We start from the raw sequence: 21,589 nt of genomic DNA, 5'->3' as shown, positions 1-21,589 counted from the left end.
TGAGGGAGTCTCTTGTTGCAGCTTAAACTGTTGTGTTTGGAATTTCATTGCCTCAGGGTTGTTTGGCTGGTCCTGAACCTCCTTGATTGGGTTCAGGCAGACCTCAGGTGGAGAAGCAGAAAATCCAGAGCTGCCCTCTAAACCAGCCCTCTGTTTGTGTCTCCTCTTTTGTTTATTGCTGCTCTCCCTGGCAGGTCCAGGGCTGTCACCTGCCCTGAGGACCACTCTGTGCATGGCCCACGCTGGACCCACGGAATGCCTGGAGCTGGGGAGCAGGTCTGGGCAGCTGGGCTGGAATGAAGATGCTGGACAAACGCTCCCAGCTCCTCTCTCACAGCTGCAGCAAGTCTGACAGTGCTCTGCCTGCTCCTCCCTGGAAAACACCAACCCTTTCAGGACCCCCAGGGCTCAGCTGGCACTGGGAAGCCTGGGGACAGTGGCCTGAGGGACAACTCCGCTGTGTGCCTCCCCTCTGCCCCAACTCTCCCTACTCTTGCCTTATCCGCCCCGCACGCCGGGTAAGGATCTCATCTCATCTTGCCCTGAGCCTAACAGCCTGGCCCTGGCTCAGCTCCTGGCTCAAAGGTGCTTCTGAGCCAGGGACAGGCAGCAACAGCTCAGAAGGGTTTGTCTCCATCACAGGGACACATGTCAGGGTAGGGCAGGCTTGGCCCTCACCTCTCAAGCACCAAGGCACCTGTGTCAGGTGAGGAACTAAACCTGCCCCAGGCTTCCCAGGACACTAAGAGTGAACCAAGAACTTTTGAAACCAACCCAGAATCACACTGGGACAGAGCCTGCATTATTGTGCCTTTGCTTCCCTGTGAATTCCAGTCCTCTGACATACTTAGATCAAACCTGATGACCCAAATCTGACTGCAGCAACTGAGAGGAGAAATGACCCTCCAAAAAGAGCAGCCCAAAGAGCCCCGGCGTGTGCTCCGGGCCACCCTGGGCCGCTGCACCCACGCACAAAGGAGCAGCCAGGCAGCACCAAAGTGATTCAGCAGCTGTAATTCAATTACTTTGCAAAGCAGCAGAGGCCAAGGCACCCCCACAGGATGCACAGCAGCGGGATGGCTCCGCAGGCTCTGGGAGCTGTCACTGAGAGCCCGTGTGGAACAGCTCCATGGGCTGGGGCCAGTACACATGTGAGCCATGCAGAACCACCTGCCTGTGCAGCGGGCCCTGCCGATGGAGCTGAGGTAGCTCAGGGTCACCCCATGCTGGAGTGGGCCAGCAGCACCTTGGCACTGGAAGGTTGTGGGGCCAGGGAGGAATGGAAGGAAACCGCCTTCAGAGCCGACTGGAGGTGGAGGTAGGAATGGAAGGAAACAATAGAGAGGAGGGAAAAGGACTCATCCCTCCTTCTTCCTGCTTCCCTCGTTAGAAGCATGGACCTAGTTGAGGTTCCAAGGCAACATGAGAATCTGGAATTTGTAGGGTCTTGCAGGGATGTGTCTCCAGGTGTGGGGCTCCTCGGGAATTCAGCATCTGCTGTGGCCTTGGGCACCACTCAAGCCCACTGCCCCAAGTTGTCAAGCATATCCAGCCATAAATGAGGCAGAGCAGGTATTGTTAATTTTTTTCAAAACAGAAAAACCCTTTTCACTTCCAGTCCTCTCCTCTGGCCCTTTCTTTATCTCAGCCCCGAGCAGCTGCGATGCCCTAGACAGGTCTCGTTTAATTAGAAACTTGAGTGAGGAGGCTGCTACCCCAACTGTTCATCTTCCCAGTTCCAGGTGATGCTTGTCCCATCCCTGCTGCTGCCATGTTCCCAGGGAGGCCAGAGCTGCTGTGCTCAGTGCTCATCTGCCAACTCTGAACGCTGACCTGGGGCTCAGCTGTTGTGCAGATGGGTTTTTCCATGGCCCAGTGATGCTTTCCCAGTCTTGCTTCTCACCTTTCAGGGTTAGCCTGAAAGCGAGTGGGAGTTTCAGTCCTTGCAGAGCCTGACCTGCTTTGGTCAGTGGTGGGAGAAGAACCAGCTTGAGCCCCGCAAACTTCTCAGGGGGAACCTGGGGGAGCTGATGAGGGTCTGCCAGCCTGGGGACAGGCGACAGCTGGGGCAGCGTGCCCAGGGAAGGGCTCCCTGCAGCACAAACCCCGGGACAGGGAGTGCCCCTTGCCCCCCACCTTCAGCCCCATCCACCCCTCTCTGGGGGGGACAAGCCGGGCACCCCGGGATGGGGAAGGAGGATCCTCACCCTGGGGAGGGTGCTCCTGCTCCAGCCCAGCGGCTGCACCGGGCTGAGCCCCACCTGCAGAGCCCCCGGCACCCCCGGCCCCGCAGCCCCGCTCAGGGTTGGGTTTTCCCCGCTCCTGGGAACCGAGAGTCGGCTTTTGTTGGCAAACAGAGCGTGGCTTTCATGTGAAAAGGTTAGTACAGTATGCTAGTTCCTAGGGAGGGGATAATAGAGCCTGATTCTCACAGCCCCGGGGCCGCGAGGTGACAGCAGCACGGGAGAAGGGCATTTAACACCTTCGCCTTGGGAACCTTTTCCCTTCCCAGAGTCCTGCCGCCTCGCCGAGCGCCGGGAGGAGGGCAGCAGGAGGAGGAGGGCGGTGCAACGCCTTTGTCTCCGCTTCCCTCGCACCCCGATGCCGCTCCCCTGGCGCTCGCACCCTCGCCGGCGGTACAAGAGCCTGGGAAACAGTGGGACAGCAGTTCAGGATCTGGCTCCCTGTAAGGGCCGGGGTGTCACAGTCTCCCCAGCTGTGGGCACGCAAGCAGGGTGTGGGCTGTGGTTCCCAGTGGGGATGGGCTCTCCGGGGGTCCATAGGGATGAGCCCCCTCGGTGTGTGCACTGCACGGGTGGTGGGTGCTCTCAGTGGGTGCCCTGCCTCGCTGCCTGTGTCTGTGCTAGGACTGGGGCTCATGGTGCCACCTGGGCACCCGCAGTGGATCAGGATTCAGGGACAGATACATCGCACAAAGCCTGGACAGTGCAGCACAGCCCAGGTGCTGCACAGGGACGATGTAAAGACCCTGCTGCCTGCCTTGCTTTTCCTAGAAAAGTCAAGATTTCTTCCTAAATCCAGCCTCCCTCCCCCTCCCACTGCAGTGAAAGGAGAAGGACAAACCCTGTGAGCGTGTGGCCCCTGGGGACAGCCCTGCATGTGGCTGTGACCCCCTCCAGGGCTGCCAGCCATCCACAGTCACATACCAGATGCTGGTGTTGCCATTTTCCCTGGGGGGAGCATCCAGTGAGGGGAGGCACAACACCAGAGGGAGAGTTCCCGGGAATGATTGCCAGCACAGTGACAGGAACCTTGGCCCTGGGGCCTCAGTGGGCCAGGATGAAGCTCCCCCAGGAGCTGCTGCTGCTTGTCTGACTGAGGGGGCAGAGCTGGATTAAACCCACGGTTGCTGTATGTATTGAGGGAGTTCAGTTCAGACTGCCCATGCAGGAGCTGGAATGTCCTTAGAGCAGGAGAGACCAGTTCTGCCAAATTCCACCCCATGGGATGCCAAATTACAAGTGTCATTGCATGGTCTGTCACACTGCTCTGAATCTCAGGGCAGACACCTTCCCAGCACTTACTGATCTCAGAAATGGCACATTTTTGGAGTAATCCTTTCCTGGGTGACCTGGTTCCGATGCTGAGGTTGCCCATGGGAAAGCAGCAGCTCCCTGGCCCCCAACACTGCCTGTCCTTGGTGTGCTGCTCCCACTGGGCTGTGTCAGGTGGGACAAGGGATGCTGCAGGGCAGTAGTTCAGTGCCACCATGTCCCCTCCATGAGGCTGGGTCAGACACCAGAGCATCAGGGGTGGGATATTTTTGCATCCGGTCTGTGCCTGCTAGAAACAAGGTGGTGAGGAATTGCTGCAGTTAATGGCCAAAGTCAGTGTTCAGTAATGTGGAGAGCTGTGCCAGCTCACTGTCATGAGACCTGTCCTGGACATCCAAGTGATTTTAGGGGGGTCTCCAAGCTGCTGTGCCCCAGACTGTTGCCTTACAGGGCTCCTCATTCCTGGAATCACCTGGCTTCACTGCTCAGCTCTTTTGTGCTATTTTCTTTTTCTTTCATTCTTTAAAATAGCAGAATGACAATTCTAGCCTCACTAGATTTCCTGACACCATCTCTTGAAGGAGCTGCTGCATCCTGTCCCTGCAGGCTGTGCACCCTGGGCTGCTGCCCCCGCAGGTACAGGGACCCCAGCTCCCACAAGTGCCAGGGGTGGCACTGCCACAACAGACCTGTCTGTGTGTGCCCTTCTCCAGCTGTTCCAGCCTGGGTGCCTCCTCCAGAGCGGGAGACAGCAGTGGGCCCGTGCTGGCGTGGAGGGGTCGGGGAGGAGCAGGTTGTCCCCTCTGGTGTGTGGGCTCACACCATCCCTACGCCCGAGCAGCATCTTTCTGGGTCAGCCTGCCCCGGCCCGCTCGCATCGGAGGGGATTTCCAGCTGGGACGGCCCAGGCCTGAGAAGCAGACATTCCCTTACTCGAGTGTGCTGAAATGTTTAATTAGACTTTACCAGCACCCTGGGAAAAAGATGTCTTGTCATATTTCTGGGCTGCATTTCGCTGTGGGGCCGCGGGCTCCGTGCGCGGAGCCGGGGCAGAGCTGCGGCACAAAGAGCCCTTTATGAGCCTCTCCCCGCGCTCGGCCCGACCCTGAACTTTCCCATCAGCGGCTGGCGCGGTGCCCCCGCGGTGCCCGGGAGGGAGCGGGGATGGAGCGCGGCCCCTGCTCGGTGCTCGGGGTGCTGCTGCAGGAGAGGGGACCCGGGGAGGCGTCTGCGGGAGGGGAAATCCCTCTGTGCTCGGGCGGTGGGATGAGCCCGAGATGCCCGAGGTGCGGCCCCGGGCAGGCGGGGTGCCAGCCGTGCGTGTGGCAGGACACCGGGATTCGGCAGGATGGGACCGGGGACACGGCGGGGCCTGCGAGCGTCCCTCACCCGGGTGTTTCTGAAGGTGCGGCCCACATTGATCCAGATTACATTTCGCAGACCTCAGTCCTATTCCTCCTTCCCCACAATGGGAAAGGAGGGGAAGATGCTCAGCCCTGCCCAGCTGGTGGAGGCAGCAAGGTGGCAGGACAGGATCCTCAGCCCTCTCCATCACCCCCTGGGCACTGGGAGGGCCCTGGGGAGCACAGCCACTATCCCAAGGAAGCTGGAGAGGAATGTGAGGAATGAAGCATACACCTTTCTGCTCCAGCTTCACCCCCACAAATTGCCCATCAGCATTTTTCACTCGAAGGCATTTTTTTTCTGTAAGGTGAAATTACAGTTATGCCACCGCTCACCTGCCCACGTCCTGTCCGTCAGGGAAACGGCAAACACAGGCGTGGCAGGGTCAGATCACTCCTGTCATCTGCCCCAGCTTTGACTCCTCCACTTGGCCACTGAAACAATAGACAGCAACTCCCTTGGGCCCAGCAAGAGCAAAAAAAATGCCACATTTGTACATTATTGCCCATTTTTACCTTTTTGTGCATGTGACACAAACCTGTGATGCTGTAGATCACTCCCTGCACCCCCTGCTGCTGTGGTGAGGAGCTGTGGATGGGTTGAGCCCCCATCACACCATGGTGACCCCACGTGTCACCAACACGCTGGGGTCATGTTAACACATCTGGGAGGTGTCAGGCTGGGAACATGGGGAATAAGTGCCCAAGGCTTCCTGGGGTTTGTTCTTATTCTGGCAGCAGCAGGTCTTCCCCTGCTCCCTGGGTTTTCCTCTAGCTGGTCGTAGCTAGCAGCCAGTGTGGCTTCTCTCTGAGACTGCTTTGGGGAGCCTTTTGGAGAAGTTGTGTGTGAAGAGCTGGCGTTTTTCCTCAGGATGAGATGCAGATGGTTGATCTCAAAGAGAGTGGTGGTCCCTGTAAGCCCCTCTTTGCTGGGAATGCTGCCTGAACCCAGCTGTGCAGTGTATGCCCTGCTCGCTGTGGGAAGAGCTGCACCCTTAGGGTACATTGAGCCCTTGCCTCAGACAGGGACAGCCTTCCAAATGTGCTTGGCAGCAGCCTGGTACTCCCCCAAGTCCACCCCTCGTCCACCTTTGCCCTACGAAAGGTTTCTCAGAAAATGTTGCCAGCCCATGGACCTTCTTCCCTCATGGCAAGTCCTGCAGCCACACCCAGAGGTGGGAAATCCCAGAGGTGAGCAGCGTAAATCCCACCCCAGAGGGACTGTCTAGGGAGAGGGATGCTGGCACACCTGCAGTGAGACACTGGGCAGAGAAACCCAGCAAAGCACAGGGCTCCCCCTCCTCCTCCTCCTCACCTGTCCATGGGAGCAGCCCCCTGCCCACTGCCCAGGACCCCGGGGTCCCAGGAGCCCTCAGTTCAGGGATGTCCCCATCAGTGTGGCACACTCCATGACACCTCCCAAGCCCCAGCTTGTTCCCAGTCCTCCTTGGCCAAGCACAGGGTACTGCAGCCCTTTTGGGCCCTGTCAGGGTGGCATCTGTCATTTCTCTCTGGCTCCCTCCCTACACTCTTTGTGCCAAGGTGGTGACTGTTTTTGGAGTAGGCCCACACTCACTGGGACCATCCCCAAAGTGAGAATTGGTGCCAGGCCAGGGTAAATCCATGGCCCGTGTTCTGGGGACACCCATCTGTCCTCAGCCTCAGCAGTGAAGGCTGGCCCGAGGGGGCAAACACCTCCTCCAGTGCCAGTGGCACAGCCAGACTGCTCGTGGTGAGGATTGTGATGGTGGTTTTGAGTTTAGGAGTTTAAGATTCTGCTTCAGAGTGAAAGTATGCAGCTCTCCCAGCTGTGGGGAGCACAACCCCCTGGCACATCCCAGCTGCTGCCACACAGCCAAGGGTGTGGATGGGTGCCCGTGGCCAGGGCAGGGAGCAGCCCCTGGACCTGCTGGAGCTGATTTGTCCACCTGGGCTGTCTCCATCCCCCTGGGTCTGCCTGCTAGGGTGTGCCAGGGGGACAGTGAGCTTCCCACAGTGGCATGTGGGGACGTGAGGAGGTGGCCAAGCAGTGCCACTTCCCAAAGTGTCCAGGAGGCACGTGCCAGCAGCCTGGGGGAGCCCAGCCAGCAGCTCTGTGTGTTCTGCAGCCCTTGGGGCTGAGCCCTGTCTGGGGATGAGCTCAGCCTGGGGATCATCCCATCCTGAGGCTGAGCTCAGTTTGAGGATCAGCCCATCCCGGGGGCGAGCTCAGTTTGGAGATGAGCCCATCCTGGAGTAAACCCTGCCGGGAAGTGAGCCCAGCCTGGGGGCTAATCTCAAAATGTGGGTTAATCCCAGGCACAACGTTTCTGATCCCATTTTCAGGTCTAATCTCAGACCAGTGGCTGATCCCAGCCTGGATACTGAGCCTAGCTGAGTTAAACCAGGGAGCTGAGCCCAGTTTGGGTGCTAAACGCAGCCCAGCGCAGCCCAGCTGGGAGGTGAGCCCCGCCAGCCCGAGCTGCTGTGCGTCCCTGCGGTGGGTGGTGGGTGCCAGCCCGGCCCGGCCCGGCCCGGCAGGACGGGGGTCCCGTGCCCGGGCAGGGGCACCGTGCCCCGCGCAGCGCCGCCGCATAATGCCCGGCTTGTTTGTGCCGGGAGCCTCCCGCCCCTCCTCCAGCGTTCCCAGCCTGTTCTACCTTATGTGTAGGAACTGGTTTTTCTTCCTGGGCCATTGTTTCCGCTGGATTGGGTAGATTGCTCCAGGCCTCGCTCAGATTTCCTTTCTCACGCCTTTTTTTTTTTTTTTTTTTTTTTTTTTAATATATTCCCGTTTTCTGCGGCTGCTCCTACTCTCCTCCCCAGTTAAAGTAGCAGGCACTGCCCACCGGGATGGGGGCTCACCTCCTCCCAGCTGTGTCCCCTTGCTCACTGGCATTGCCCAGGACCAGGGGCTCCCACACTGCGTTCCCACGCCAGGAGCCAGCTCTCCATCAGTGAGTGCAGCCTCTGCCCTGGCCAACCTGCAGCTACACACGAGCTGCTTGGGCTGCAGTGGCTCAAGTTCCCATTTTCCTGCAGCTCTGGCCACCAAATCAGGTTTATTTGCTTTAACAAATGGAAAGGGATGGGGCTGGTGCAGCCCCACAGCGTCAGCATGGGCTCCCACAGAGCACCTGGTGGGTTGGGGGCTGCAGGCGCGGCCCCAGGCCCTGAGCATCCCCCTCCCCTGGCACAGAAATGAAATCCAGCTTGAGAGGGGACACCTACACTTGGCTGCTGACCCGGGTGGTGGCCTGGTGAGAGTGTGGCAGGGCTGATCTGCAGCTCCACCTGTGATGAAGTGTTCCTGACCTCAGAGCAGCTGGAGGCATGGGGACCTGGTCTGCAGAGCTGTCCCCAGCTCCTTCCCTCCTGCCCAGCACACCAGGAGCCAGGAGGATGTCCCAGTGCCTCGGGTGATGCTGTCCTCTACCCGGAGGTCTGGCACAGTGATAGTGCTCTGATGGTATCTGGATCCAGCTGGGGAAGGCAGTGTGTCCCCCGGGGGCCTCTGCATAGCAGACTTGGGTTCCCAGATAAAAATAGAAGCTGAAACATGAGCCCAGCTTCCCTGGTTCTGCCTTTGCCTGCACATCCTCACCCCACTCAGCTGCAGTGCTGGCCTGGGGAACGTCCCAGGGCAGCCCCCCAGCTCCCCGGGGAAGGCAGAGGAGAGGGCAGTATGCTCGGGGACCAGATGGCCATGGAGGAGCAGAGCTGGGCAGCCACCTGGCCAGGGTGGCCCTGGCCATTTGCTCAGGGCTGGAAACTGCTCTGGGGAAAAGCAGAGAGCTGAAGATACAACTTCCAGGCAGGCACAGCTCTGAGGGCTCAGCACCAGGCAGGGGAACAAGCCCCTGATGTACATTACACAGCTGGTCCCAGGATCTCAGCCAGAGGGAGGACAGCTGCCTGGGGAAGCCAGAAGGAGCTGGAATAAGGGTGGCTGTTGCTTCACACACAGTAAAGATACTTTCCTAGAGCTCGTCCAGCCCCAGGAGCAGAGGACACAGCCCCAGCTGGGCTGGGAGTGCAGGGGAAGGTGCAGCAGGGATCATGGGCTGCCCCGGGGATTCCTGGGGCCGGCTCAGGCAGGAGCCCAGCCCGCAGCACAGGAGCCCTCGGGGCAGGACGAGCAGTGCTGGTGCCCGAGTGTCAATGACCTGAGCGTGGCGATCCTCTGAACAGAGAATGGCTTTGCCCATTTGCAGTTTCCAGGGCTCTGACTCTCGAGGGCAGAAAATGTATCTGAATGACCTCTTCCATTTCTGGTGCCAAAACATGTTGCTCCTGAAGGTCTGGGGTTGCTTGGTAGCCAGATTTCCACCTGCATTTTAGTTTTGGAATATGAGCTGGTAGGATGTGGACTCTCGCTCTGATTCCAGTGCTGGGCAATTCCAGAGCTTGATTTGGGTTTTTTTCCCAGCCCTGGGGTTCATCAGCCTCTGGACTCCTCTGACCAAGAGCAGAGCTCTCACCTGCAGCTGGATAAAACTCAGTAGCTTGATAAAGAGGAGCAGCAATGAGCTGAATTGCAGGGAGCTGGGTAAATTAACCCTTCTCCTGCTGTGGCACAGGCTCTGGAGCAGACTGGAGCAGGAGGTGGGTGTCCTGGAGCTGCATGACACAGGAGGGGCTAACCTTCACCCCAGGGTTGGACATAAAGCACATTTAGAAGGCAGGAAGGTGCTGGTGTAGGCTCGAGGAGCGGAGGCACCGCAATCAGGAGGGTGGGAAGGGACAGCTCCAACCCCGGCCCAGCAGCTCCTGGCACAGAGCTCACCCTAAAGCCAGGTCTCCAGGGATGCTGTGTAACCTCGTTAGGAGGCTGTTATTGCTGCTTTGCTTTGCTATTCAACCTGCCCCGAGCCTGTCCCAGAGCAGCACCCATGTGCTGGGTGCTGTATAAACAGGGCTCAGGGCTACAGTGAAGGTTGGGTCAAGGGTGCTGTGGCAGCTTCAGCTCTTTGGGGCGCCCAGCCCAGCTGAGAGGGAAGATGAGCAAGTGAGTCTTGAGGTAGCTGAGAGGCAACTGGAGGGATCCGAGAGGGGATGTGTGCAGCGGGAGGCGGGTTGAGCATGATTTTTTTTTCCTCTGGGAAATTCAGCTTTGCATGTGGGTTTAGGTGTAGTGTGGGGTGAGATTCTCATCACTGCAAAGGCCTTGAGGTACTGAAAAGGGCTTTGGTTGTCACCCTCGGCAGTGACGGCAGGGGATGGGGTTTGTGGTCGGGGACCGGCAGTGTCTGTGCTCGAGGGAGCGTGAGTGCGGCGGGGAGAGCCGAGCCGAGGCTGCCCCGCCTGCTCCCATCCCTGCCGCACGCCCAGCCTGCTGCACGGCCTCCACGCCTCGTCCGGGATGCGCCTGTGCTCCCTCTCCTCTCTTCCCATCCCTGCCCTTCACCCCAGCCCACGAGTCACCTCTCTGCTCAGAGCAGCTGCACGCTGGGGAGGGGGGAATGGAGAAGAGGGTGCCCTGACAAGAAGCCAGTGGGAGCTGTGGGGACCCGAAAGGGAGCCAGCAGCATCTGCACTGCACAGACAGGAGGCAGTGGGAGCTGGGGTGCCCCAGGGAGGAGCCAGCAGGAGCTGGGGTATCCATGGAGCCTCCAGGGCTCTATCACCGTCACTCTCACTATCACCCAGTCAGAGGAACTCTGCTAATCTGCCCGTTTCAGCCGTGGCTGATGCTCCCAGACAAGCAAGGCCCTTGGAGCTGTCAGGTGAGCCTTTCCCAGAGCTTATGCAAATGATACTAATTAAAGGCATTCTTATCTGTTTGATTTCCCACACCTTTTGCCTCGAGGGGAATAGAAAACTTCATGTTTTAACTCCATATTTCATGGCAGTTGGAAGAACTGCCTAGGGAAAGTGTTGGGAAATGCAGCAGGTCACTCCTGATGAGAAGAATTGGCTTATGCAAGTGTTGAAACACTTTATTATGCATGAGAAACCTTCCAGAAATGGATGACTAATAGCAAAGCGGGAGCAGAGAAAGCAGTGGGAACACAGTACCAGGCTGGCATGGGATCCATGTCATTTTACCAGCTTAGCAGGGTTGGGCTAGGTCAGCACTTGCCTGAGAGACCTCTTGGAGTACCTGGCTGGCAGTGAGGGAAGTGATGTTAATGATTCAATAAACAGAGCCCTTCCCTCTTTGTGAACCAAACGGCCCCTGGTGCCAGGATCCCACTGGCAGCCCTGTGTTTCACTGGCAGCAGGTTGCTGAGCCCAGATGGCCATGAAACCCCTGCTGCTGGGTGTGCAGGCAGGCTTGGCAGAGCATGCCCAGGCTGCGTGTCCGTGAGGGAGCATCACAGCCCTGGCACGGAGGGCTGCCCTGGTGCTGTGGGCACTCAGGGCTGTTGTGTGCACAGAGAGCCTTTGCCCTCTGGAGGTACCAGGCTGCACACCCAGCATCTCCTCTGCTGCTGGGCAGTTTGCTGGTACCCAAGGACAGGCACTGGACCATTGCAAAAGAGCAGGAGCAGCAATGTGCACCTTTGTGATTCCAGGCACTGGTGATCAGAGGATCAGTGAGGAAAGCTCTTGGCATAAAGGGGAAGGGACATGGCCCAGCCAGCTGCTCTCTGAAAATCCCCTTGGAGAGATGGCTGTACCCAGCACTGCACCCAGAGGTGGCCTTTGCACCCAGTGGGCTGAATTGCTGAGTTTCTGCTCTTTGTGCAAGGACGTCGAAGGTGCTACAGGGCAGAGCGTTGCTGGAGGAAGAGGAGAGTGTCTGAAGGTCAAAGCTGTGGGTGCAGCAAGCGCAGCTGAAGTCACTTGGGAAAAATGTGAGAAAACAGACACGTGGGCAGATGAGCATGGTCAGCTTCTGACCTCTGCATCACATCTGCTGGGTTATTACCTGGTTTTCTTTCACTGCCCTTCCCACCATTTCCCACCTTCCTGGGCACTCTGCTTTGTGTTGTAGGCAGGAGGTGAGCAGAGGCAAGTCCATAATTCCTGGCCTTGGAGGTAATAGAGGGCAGCCTGTGCTGAGCCCTGGCATCCTGCACTCTGGGGAGGTTTCAACTCTTGATAAGTCCCTGAAAGAAACTCCTGGATGCTCAAGGGCTGTGCTTTCACAACCAAAGGGAGATTTGCAACCTCCATCCGGAGGAGTGGCCCTTTCACCAGGTGATATCCATCTTGGAGAGAGGGAGAAAGAGGAGAGGGTAGGTGGTGAGTAGGAAAAAAGATCACTGCAGGTGGCTGTTGAGTAGTCCCGTGATACAGCGAGCAGAAGACACCAAGGAATTGTCCTGACATGAGCTGCCCTGAATTGCCCCAAAGAGTTCACACCGGGCACTGTTTTCCTTCACAGCAGGTTGGATCCTTTACACTGAGGATTTCCCAAGCCAGGAGCTCTCCAGGCAGAGATCTGTGTCTCACAGCCAAGGAGATCCCTCAGTGATGCTGGCCTGGGATGTTTGTCAGCAGAGCAGGTGGAAGGAGCCCTAAGGCCCAGAGGCTGTGCCAGGGTGGCTCCTCTGGGCAGAGGTCAGCATCACCAAGGTGACTGAAAGCACTTTGAAAATGCAGCTTTTAGAGATCCCAAAGAAACGAGCAAAACTGACTCTAGTGCTGTCTGAACTGCTCATCTTCCACGTGTTTGGGGTACCAGCCTACATCCACCTGAGCTTATGCTGCCAGCTTAGCCAAGCTCACACTGACTTTCGCAGCCTTTTTGGATCACCAGAGGTTTGGCTCCTGTTATCTGCTGAACTTGAGTTTTCTTTCAGCTTCTCAGCTCCATGGGTGGAGGTGCAGAAAGAGGATGGGATGCTGAGATGGCCCTGGAGCTCCAGGCTCAAGCATCCAGTCGCTCGAGTCCTGGGAGGTTCATGCGTCACTGCTGCTGAAATCCCCAGCCAGGAGGGCTGGGAGAGGCAGGGATCATCCTAAACAAAAACAGGGCGCCGGCTGGGCTGCCAGCATTGCAAAAGGACATTTCACCTCTTCATCCTTCTTGGTGGCACAGGCAGGGAGAGCCTCAGTGCAGGGGGGCCCAAGCTGCTGGGGATGGGGACAAGCACCTCGCCAGGCCTCAGGGACCACAGATAACACCACAGTCTCAGTCCAATGACATCGCTGCTTCTAATCCCCATGTCATGCCCGGGGTGGTGACAGCACAGAGCTGGCTGGGCTGCTGTGCCCCCCTGGATGCTGGCCCGAGCTCCTGGGGAGGAGCACACGGGCGAGGGGTGACAGTGCCCCTCAAGAGCTGCAGCACCTTGGCCAGGATGCGCAGACAGGCTCAGGGAGAGGGGACAGTGAGGGAATGCGGCCGTGAGGGGAGCACGGCTCGCTCTGCCATGAGCTGCACCCGCTCCTCATCCTTGCCACGGGCGTGCAGCCCAGCCGGGGCGCGCAGGGGGTGTCGCAGGGGTGTCTCCCAGGCCAGGCAGGGAGCCTGAACCCGCTGCCGCTCCGGGGGCCGTGCTGCGAGCCCCGGGACACGCGGAGCGGCGGCCGCCGGGCAGGGGCTCCGGGCCGGGCCGGTTCACACGCGGAGCCGGGGCCGGGCTGCCGTGGGAAAGCGCGCCCGCCATGGCTCCCGAGCGCCGGGATTGCTTCAGCGGGGGTGCAGCCAAGATCCATTTCACAGAGGGCAGAGCAGATCTCGGCTGGGATTTACCAGTGACTAAGCATGTGCTGGCACGGGCTGCCCCAGCGTGAGAAAGGCAGGGCTGCTCCTCCTCCGAGGTGTGCCCGCTGCTGCCCTGCGCCCCGGGGCACCGTGCTGGGCACAGGGACACCGGCGGCAGCGGCCGGGGGGCGCTCAGAAGCCTGGGGGTGCTGCCAGCCCCGAGTCCCCTCCTCCCGAGCCGGACTCTGCCCTTTCCTCATCCCTCGTATGAGCAGAGCCCCTGCATTCAGCCCACTCAGCACATCGGGCAGGACCGGGGCGGGGGCAGAGCTGCCACCCCCACCCCGAGCCCGGCACGGGGGCTGGGAGGACCCCGAGATGTCGCAGAGATGCCAAACCCCTCTGTCAGGTCATGGCCACTGCCCAGAGCAGTTGCACCCCAGACAGTGATCCAAGGTGCCACTATCTCCTGCTGATTCACCTCATGAAGATTTTTGGGGCCACAGCGAGTCCTGCCATGATGGATCTGTAGAAACCACACTTTTCCAAGAAGAAATAACCATCCCTTCTCCAGCAGAGAGGCTCCCCACTTCCCTACCCTATATACAAAAGATCCACCCAAAAACTGTTCCGCATCCCCAGGAGCCAAGCATCAAGCCTGAAGCCACCACTGGTCTCTGCAAAGCAGCCATGCAGCCCAGCTTGTGGAAGTGGCAGCCTTCCCCAGTCACTTCATCTCTTTTGGCTCATTTTCTCAAGGCATTAAAAAAAAATAATTGCAATTTTTTATTACAGCTAATTGGTGCTGCTGCTTCAGTGGCTTATCTGGCTCCTGAGCTCATACTCTGGTTTTGGGAAGCTGAAGGTGGTGAAGGCCCAGAGGCTGTGGGGTGGCATGGGGCAAAGAGCCTCTTGGCAGCACCCAGCAGCCTCAGAGAGTGGGGAATGCCAGGATACCCCTATGCTGCTGGGCATTCCTGGCCCAGGGAGTGAACTACCCCTAATTCACAACAGTCACGAACTTTAGAGAAGCAGAAAAATTCGTGCAAAGTCACTCTGTGCATCCAAGCAGGACAAGAAGCCTGTGCCCAGCGTGCTGGCACTGCTGCTCAGGGTCCTGGTGGGCTCCAAGCTGCCAGGGCTGGGCATCCTGGGGGATCTGGTGTGTGACAGAGGGCAGGGGAGCCCCTTCATGTGCATGCCAGCAGGGAAGGCAGGGGAGGAGGGTGTCCTTAGGCCCTGCTGCACTCTCCTGGCTGCCCCAGCTGGTCTGGGAGCCTCCTGGAAACCTCTGACTCTCCGGTGCTGCCACCACCATGCCCAAGAGGTGCCATCCCCACCCCTCCAGGCTCCGTGTCACTCTCCAGCATGCAGCCCATTGTCACTGTCATGGGGAGTGGGACCTGCACATGTCCCCAGCAATTGCCTGTCCCTTCTGCCTGCCTGCTGCAATCCCACGGACCCCTGTGAGGGTGTGGGTGCCTGTCAGGGGTGGCATCTCCGCTCTGGGTCCAGCCTGTGCGAGCTGGGCTGTCCTCAGGCCCCAGAGGGACCATCCAATGTCTGGTCAGGCTCTGCAGGAATTCGGGTTCCCATAAATCCCAGCATCATTCTGCTTCCCTGGGCTTTCACCCAGATGCATTTCCCGGGTCCCTGGGTTTGAGGGTGAGACCGAGGAGGGCTTTGCCCTGCTCAGGGCAGGGGGACATGCTCCATCCCCTATGATATCAGTACTCTCATCTTGCCCCCAGCATGAGCAAGGAGCAGCACAGGGCTCTGTCCCCAGTTGCTCAAGGGGTTGTTCCCTGATGCTGCTGTGCAAGTCAGAGGATTGCCACAAAATCCCCTTCTAAAAGTGATGCAGTGTTTTCCATGTCATTTGGGTGCTTCCAAGATCACCCCTTGTCCATCTCTGTCTGTCTGTCCATGCTGCTGCTCTGCAGGGCTGGAGCAGTGGGCCCTCAGGGAACTAAGCTCAGGTGTCCTTTCTGGCCAAAAAGGCTGGGGATGTGCACTGGGATGGGGATGGATGGGGATGTGCATTGGGATGGGGATGGATGGGGATGTGCACTGGGATGGGGATGGATGGGGATGTGCAGTGGGATGGGGATGGATGGGGATGTGCAGTGGGATGGGGATGGATGGGGATGTGTGCTGGGATGGGGATGGATGGGGATGTGCACTGGGATGGGGATGGATGGGGATGTGCACTGGGATGGGGATGGATGGGGATGTGCAGTGGGATGGGGATGGAAGGGGAGTGTGTGCTGGGATGGGGATGGGAGTGTGTGCTGGGATGGGGATGGATGGGGATGTGCACTGGGATGGGGATGGAAGGGGAGTGTGTGCTGGGATGGGGATGGATGGGGATGTGTGCTGTTTTGTGCAGGCTGCCAGTGGGAATCGTGCTGCAAGGAAGAGCCAGGACCTGGTGGCAAGCTCGTTTCCAAGCACATCAGCCTGCCCCGCTCCTCCTGCAGGCAGCTGTGTGGGAGCAGGGCCATGGCTGCCCCGTGCCATGAACCCAGCACTGCTCCAGCCCCAAACCAGCAGGGTGGCTGCCAGCCCGCACCAGGGCCTGCCTGGGAGCTGGAAAAACCTTTCTGGTTTCAACAGGCTCTGGAGCAAAGCCCCTGGCAGGGAACTGACTTGTTCTGGTTAGCGAAGTTGCTCACCTCTCTCCCTTCTTGCCTTGGGTGCAATGTGCAGAAAACAGCCCCTAAAAACAAACAGCTGACAAAAGGTGTTGTGGCACATCCCAACAACCAGCTCCCAGCCCAGGAGGGAGGGGAGGGGAAAGGGAAGGTGTCAGGACTGTGATGCTCCCAGGGAGCTTTAGTGCTGCTCACTCTGGGCAAGTGTTTGGCTGCCAGCTGCACCCTGTGCCTGGCCCCAGGCACCATCACTGGGTGCTCCCCAGCAGGGGGATTTAGGGAGCTCTTGGGGTCCAGTACCTGGCACACGTGGGCACTCAGAGACCTGTCTGGGTACATTTTGGCAAACAAAAGGTGGTAGAAAGCGTGACTTAGTGTTCACAGTGCCGCAGCAGAGCCAAGCCAAGCAGAGCCAAATGAGAGCCCAGAGTGTTTTGGGGTCCACAGCCTTCATCCCCAGCCTCTGTCAGACAAGAGAGATTAAATCTTGAAGCCACAACTGAGATTTTGAGTGTCTGCTTGATCCTTGAAGGCAGCCTGATTGCTGCTGTTTTCTGGCTGGGGAGCCAGGGTGGGCAGTGCTGGCAGCCTGTCTGGATTCGTGGCTGGGCACACACAGAGGGAGCCCCTTGGAGGGGTTCTTGGCCCTGTGCTGGTGCCTGGCCCTGCTCCGTGGGACAGGCCTTGCCTTGATTTCCCCACTGTGGTGCATGTGATGGAGGCTGCCTGTGCCAGGGGTGCCCAGCGTGGGTTTGTGCCCTGGGCAGGCAGGAGGTGCCCAGGGAGCGCCATGGCCATCTCACTGACCTCCCCCTGTCTCTTCCCTCAGGTGTGCAATTGCAACAAGTACCTGAAGGTCCCACGGGAGAGGATGAAGCAGCTGGTGGAGAGCAGCAGACAAGTGTCAGGGGAGCACAGTGCAGGTGAGTGGGTGGGTGATCCCCCGTCCTGTGCCCTTCCCTGGGACTCACTGCTCTGGACAGAGCAGGACCATCCCCCTGGGCCTGGGGGCTTCTCAGAGGGGGATGAGAGTGCCCTGCCATCAACCTGCCACGGGCTGCAGACCCACAGAGCTCTTTCAGGTCCGGTCTATGTCTCTGCCCTGGCTGCCCTGTCCTGCCCTGCAAGGCTCAGGGTCGTGCACGGGATTGCCCAGCCAGGGCACTTGGTGACATGCCAACAGTAGCTCAAGTGACAGCCTGAGGCCTTCATCACCTGAAAGTGAAAAACTCGGCTTGGGTGGTGAAATGCCTCCTGGCTGGGGCTGCTCACAGTGCCTTCCTCACCTGCCCAGTGCCTTCCTCACCTGCCCAGTGCCTCTTGAATTAGGTCAGGCTGCAGGGAGCTGAGTCAGTGCCGCCTGCCCCAGCAGGCTCAAGGGAGAGAAGGCTCCTCCATACCTCAAGGTGCCTGGACCCGCACACACTCCTTCCCTCAGGGAGACCCATTGTGGTGGCAAAGGACACGTATGGCAGACCGGAATGGGAACGTGTCCCCGCTGCTGCTCCGGGGCAGCCCAGGCTCTGCTGCAGCCCTTTGGTGCATCCCTTGCCATCTGCTGACAGCAGGGAGCAGGGGAAGTGGCGGCTGCTGGGCGCTCCTGGCCGGCTGGGGCTGTGCTGGGGCTGCACGTGTGGCTCTGGGCATGAGGAACGTGGTGGGGCAGCTGTTCCCAGGGTGCCTGGGAGTGCTGTGCCTCCCCAGAGGCCGGGACATCCTCCCTCCCCAGCGGTTTCTCTGGTGAGGGCACTCTCTGCGTGTGTACCCAGCGACCAGACAGGCCAGTTCAGCCAGTTCCAGAGTATGGGAAATAGCAATGCTGTGCTCTGTGTTCAGAGTGAGCCGTTTTCCCTTCCCCCTTTGGGATGAGGTGGATGGAGCTGGGAGGGTCTCACACAGCACCATGGCTCGCCCACACAGACTCTTTCAGGGACCACCTTGCTCTGCTCCTTACCCTCCATCTGCAACAGCCTGTGCCCCATTGGGCCGTGCAGTCTCCTGCTGGGTCCCCCCACGGGCCTGGGGCATTCATGGGGAAGGAGCAGGAGGGACCCCTGTGCTGGCCATATCAGCCATGGCACTGGAGGGTCCTGCAATGGGGAACATCCTCTGCCCCGAGCAGGCAGGGCAGGGACCAAAGGTGCCACAGCATCCCCAGAGGGGTGGTGGAGACATGAGACAGAAGCTGTGATTCCCAGACAGGTGGGCATCGCAGGGCTGGAGACTCACAGCAGAGCCCCTGCGACCCAGGGCTCTGGCCCCATCCTGGGGGTTCCATTTCTGTCTGGATTTTGCCAGGAGCTGCAGGGATTGCAAGCAGGGATCGCAAGTGTGAGCTTGACTGTGTTGCCCCAAAATGTCCCACCTTGGGTCAGATATTCAGGAAGACAAACAGGAGGGTGTGCTGACAGTGTTCTGTCAACGCTTGGTGGGGACGGTGGTGGCATTGGAACAGGCTGGGCAGCCACAGAAGTGGGTCAATAAGAAAAATCTCACCTGTTCCCTGATTTCCTTTACATTTTCCTGCTGCAGCAGTTGGTGGCAGGATCTGCTCTGCCCTTGCCATGGCCCAACACATGGCATGGGGGTGTTCAGCACCCACAGCCACACACCAGGACTGTCCCCTGTCCCATGACTCCAGCCCAGGCCACGTTGTCCCTATCATGCCCCTGTGCATGGCCCAGACCATGGCCAGGTGCTGTGCTTGGCAAGAAATGCATTTTCCCTGCTCCTGCCTCCAGGCAAGGAGGGAACCTCCACCCACGGGGGCCTCACCTCTCCAGGGAGGAGCTGGTGGGTGCTGGAGCAGATGGGTGATGGGGACAGATCCTTCAGGACCACCTCTCAACACAGGTCTGCATCTGGCCCAGGTGCTCCCAAGTGCTGGCATCCAGCTGCAGCCAGTGCTGCTTCATTTGGTTCCTGGATTTTTATAGCAGGGCTTCCAAGAGATGAAAGGACAATTATTCATCCTGTAATAACTCACTTTTACTTGGACCTAGGACTTTCACAGGTTTTAGGGAACATAATCCTTGACGCAGACACATTTTCCCTGCATGAGGGTTTTGACAGAGGTGCTGCAAATGGTTTCAAGCCCCGACAGCTTTTCCCTGTGATTTCCCAGCGGGATGCTCTGAGCAGCTCAGGTGCCTGGAGCAGACAGGGGCAGAGAGGGGAGCAGGGCCGTGGGTCACCACAGGGCACAGGCAAGTGCTCCCTGGAGGCAGAGCCAGACTGTAGCTCCCAAGGGAGCCAGGGGAATGGGCTGTGTCACAGGCTCTTGTCTGCTGTGGGGAACTCTTGCTTAGTCAGTGCAGTAAAACCAGCTGGCACGGGGCCCCAGAGCTCGGTGGGTGCTCTGCCAGATGAAATCTGGTCTCTGGGAAAGGCGAGGATGTAGCACATTCCATTGCGTTGGGAGCTGCCAAACAGGAGGCGAATTTAATTGCAAAATCTCCCCTCACCATTTAAATGTGCTGCAAAAGATGGAAACAGTGGATCTTGCTGCTCCTGAGTCGGTGGTGCTGGGCAGGCAGGGTGCAGCCTCCACTGCCATGCTGGGTGGGCACCCTCCCTGGGCAGCTGCCAGCGCTGGGGCTCAGACACTGGTGCAGGACACGTCCCCGATGGCCCCAGCGGTGCTGTGGGAGCAGCTGCAGTGTCCCTGCACTGCTGGCAGCATGGCATCGAGCACCTGGGGCACCCACCTTGCCCTTGCCGGCCTGAGCAGTGGCTTGGGGTTCCTTTCCCTTCTCAGCCCTTGGCTCCACCCTGAGCTTGGAGAAAAGCCAGCAGAGACAGCTCAGGGCAGGTGGGAGGAAGAGCTGCAGGCCACGGGGGAAGGCTGGGGTGCCAGCAGGACTGTCCCTCCTCTCCAGCCACCACACTGGGGCAGCTGAGGGCATGGGCTGGTGGGACCCACTCGCCTGAGCCAGGAGCTCTGATGGAAGAGTCCCCTGCATGCCCAAAGCCCTACAGCTGGAGGCTTTCCTGATCTACAGCGTTTGGCTTTGCTGTGAGCATCACACTTGTCTTGTTGCCATGTGGAAAAGGTGTGAGATGGATCCTTGTGCTGTCCTGGGAGTGCTCTTGCACACATGGATCCTCACTACTTTGTACCAAGCTCCATTTGTAGGGCCAAGGCACCCCCATTGTCTTGGGCTGCTCTGAGTACTCCTGCATGGAAGGGGATGAGTTCCTGAGGGGTTGCACCCCTGGACCCAGGGGCTCCCCTGCCCCCTTCAGCCACCCCATGCATTTAGGCTCTCTTTTCTCCAGGATGCAATGGAATAACAGGAGCATCTTCACGTGCCCAAGCGTGGATGGGACCGGGGGCTGCAGTGGTGGGAGCAGCCAGAAACACCCCCAGGCTCAGGCAGCTCTCCCTCTTCAGTGGCATTCACTTGCAGGGCTGGGAGCCGGTGCCGTCGCTGTGTGCGCTGCTTTGCAGGGCTCTGCCGTGCCTGCTGCCAGGGGCGCTGTGCCCGGCGGGGCCCGGGAAGGAGCTGGGGCCGTTCAGAGCCGGGACCCCTGCGTGCTGCTCCCAGCACTGGTACAGGGGCTGGCAGGCTTCTCTCCACAGCGGCACGGGGAGAGGAGAGCAGCTGGAGCTGCCTCCTGCTTGAGCTCATCCTCCCTCCTCCACCCTGGGAACATCTTAAGATCACGGCCAGGCTGCTGCAGCCCAGGTTGCACAATCCCGGGTCCTTTGTCCTTTGCTTATCTGCCTTATCGAGGAGGAAAAGATAACCAGGCATCTTCAGTGCCCTGCAATCAGCACATTTCTCAGGCTCGTAACTCCTCTTATCAGGCTGATCTCTCACCGAGGCCGAGGTTTCCCATGCACCTTTGTACTCCAAGAATGCTCCCAGGTCTGTGCTCAGCCTTGTGCAAAGCCTCGACAAAACTTTGAGCTTCCTCCCCAGCCCCCAGGCCTGGCTGCCCTGAGCCCCACACACGCTGCGATGGCTCTGGTGGGGCAGGGCTGGGGCTGGCACAGGGCTGGGGCTGGCACAGGGCTGGGGCTGGCACAGGGCTGGGGCTGGCACGGGGCTCAGGCTGGCACAGGGCTCAGGCTGGCACAGGGCTGGGGCTGGCACAGGGCTGCCGGACCCACAGCCTCTCCAGAGGCAGCAGGAGCTGCCGGGTGCTTGCCTGAGCCAGCTGGGACAGGCACCCAGCTCCTCGCCCCAAGGCCTTGGTTCGGGTGACACAGAGGGACCTGGGCTAGAACAGGGCCCTGGGGCAGGATTTTGGGCAAGAGTACCTGGCTCCCTGCGAAGTTGTTGGCTGCCACCCTGGTACTGAAACCCTGGGGGAGCCCAGACTCACACAGTGGGGACAGGTTGTTCCCAGACAAATCAGGGCTGGGTGGGCTGGGAAAGGGGAATGGGCAGAGGTTCTAAAGAGGATTGCCCTGATCCTGCTCGTCCCATCTTT

At 59.2% G+C, this 21,589-nt stretch overlaps 1 protein-coding gene across 5 annotated transcripts in view; it reads left to right on the top strand.

Annotated features, from left to right (window-relative positions):
* Positions 1 to 21,589, top strand: part of EXD3 (exonuclease 3'-5' domain containing 3) — a 256,573-nt gene that overhangs the window by 228,408 nt on the left and 6,576 nt on the right. For all 5 annotated transcript variants that reach the window (XM_063175042.1, XM_063175038.1, XM_063175039.1 and 2 more), the window contains one exon: positions 16,980 to 17,073. In XM_063175042.1, coding sequence (XP_063031112.1) covers positions 16,980 to 17,073 — 94 coding nt within the window. The remainder of the gene's footprint in view (positions 1 to 16,979; positions 17,074 to 21,589) is intronic.

Source organism: Melospiza melodia, chromosome 22 (assembly GCF_035770615.1).
Source record: "Melospiza melodia melodia isolate bMelMel2 chromosome 22, bMelMel2.pri, whole genome shotgun sequence".
In the NCBI taxonomy this organism is placed as follows: domain Eukaryota; kingdom Metazoa; phylum Chordata; class Aves; order Passeriformes; family Passerellidae; genus Melospiza; species Melospiza melodia.
This window is presented reverse-complemented; position numbering and strand designations above follow the sequence as displayed.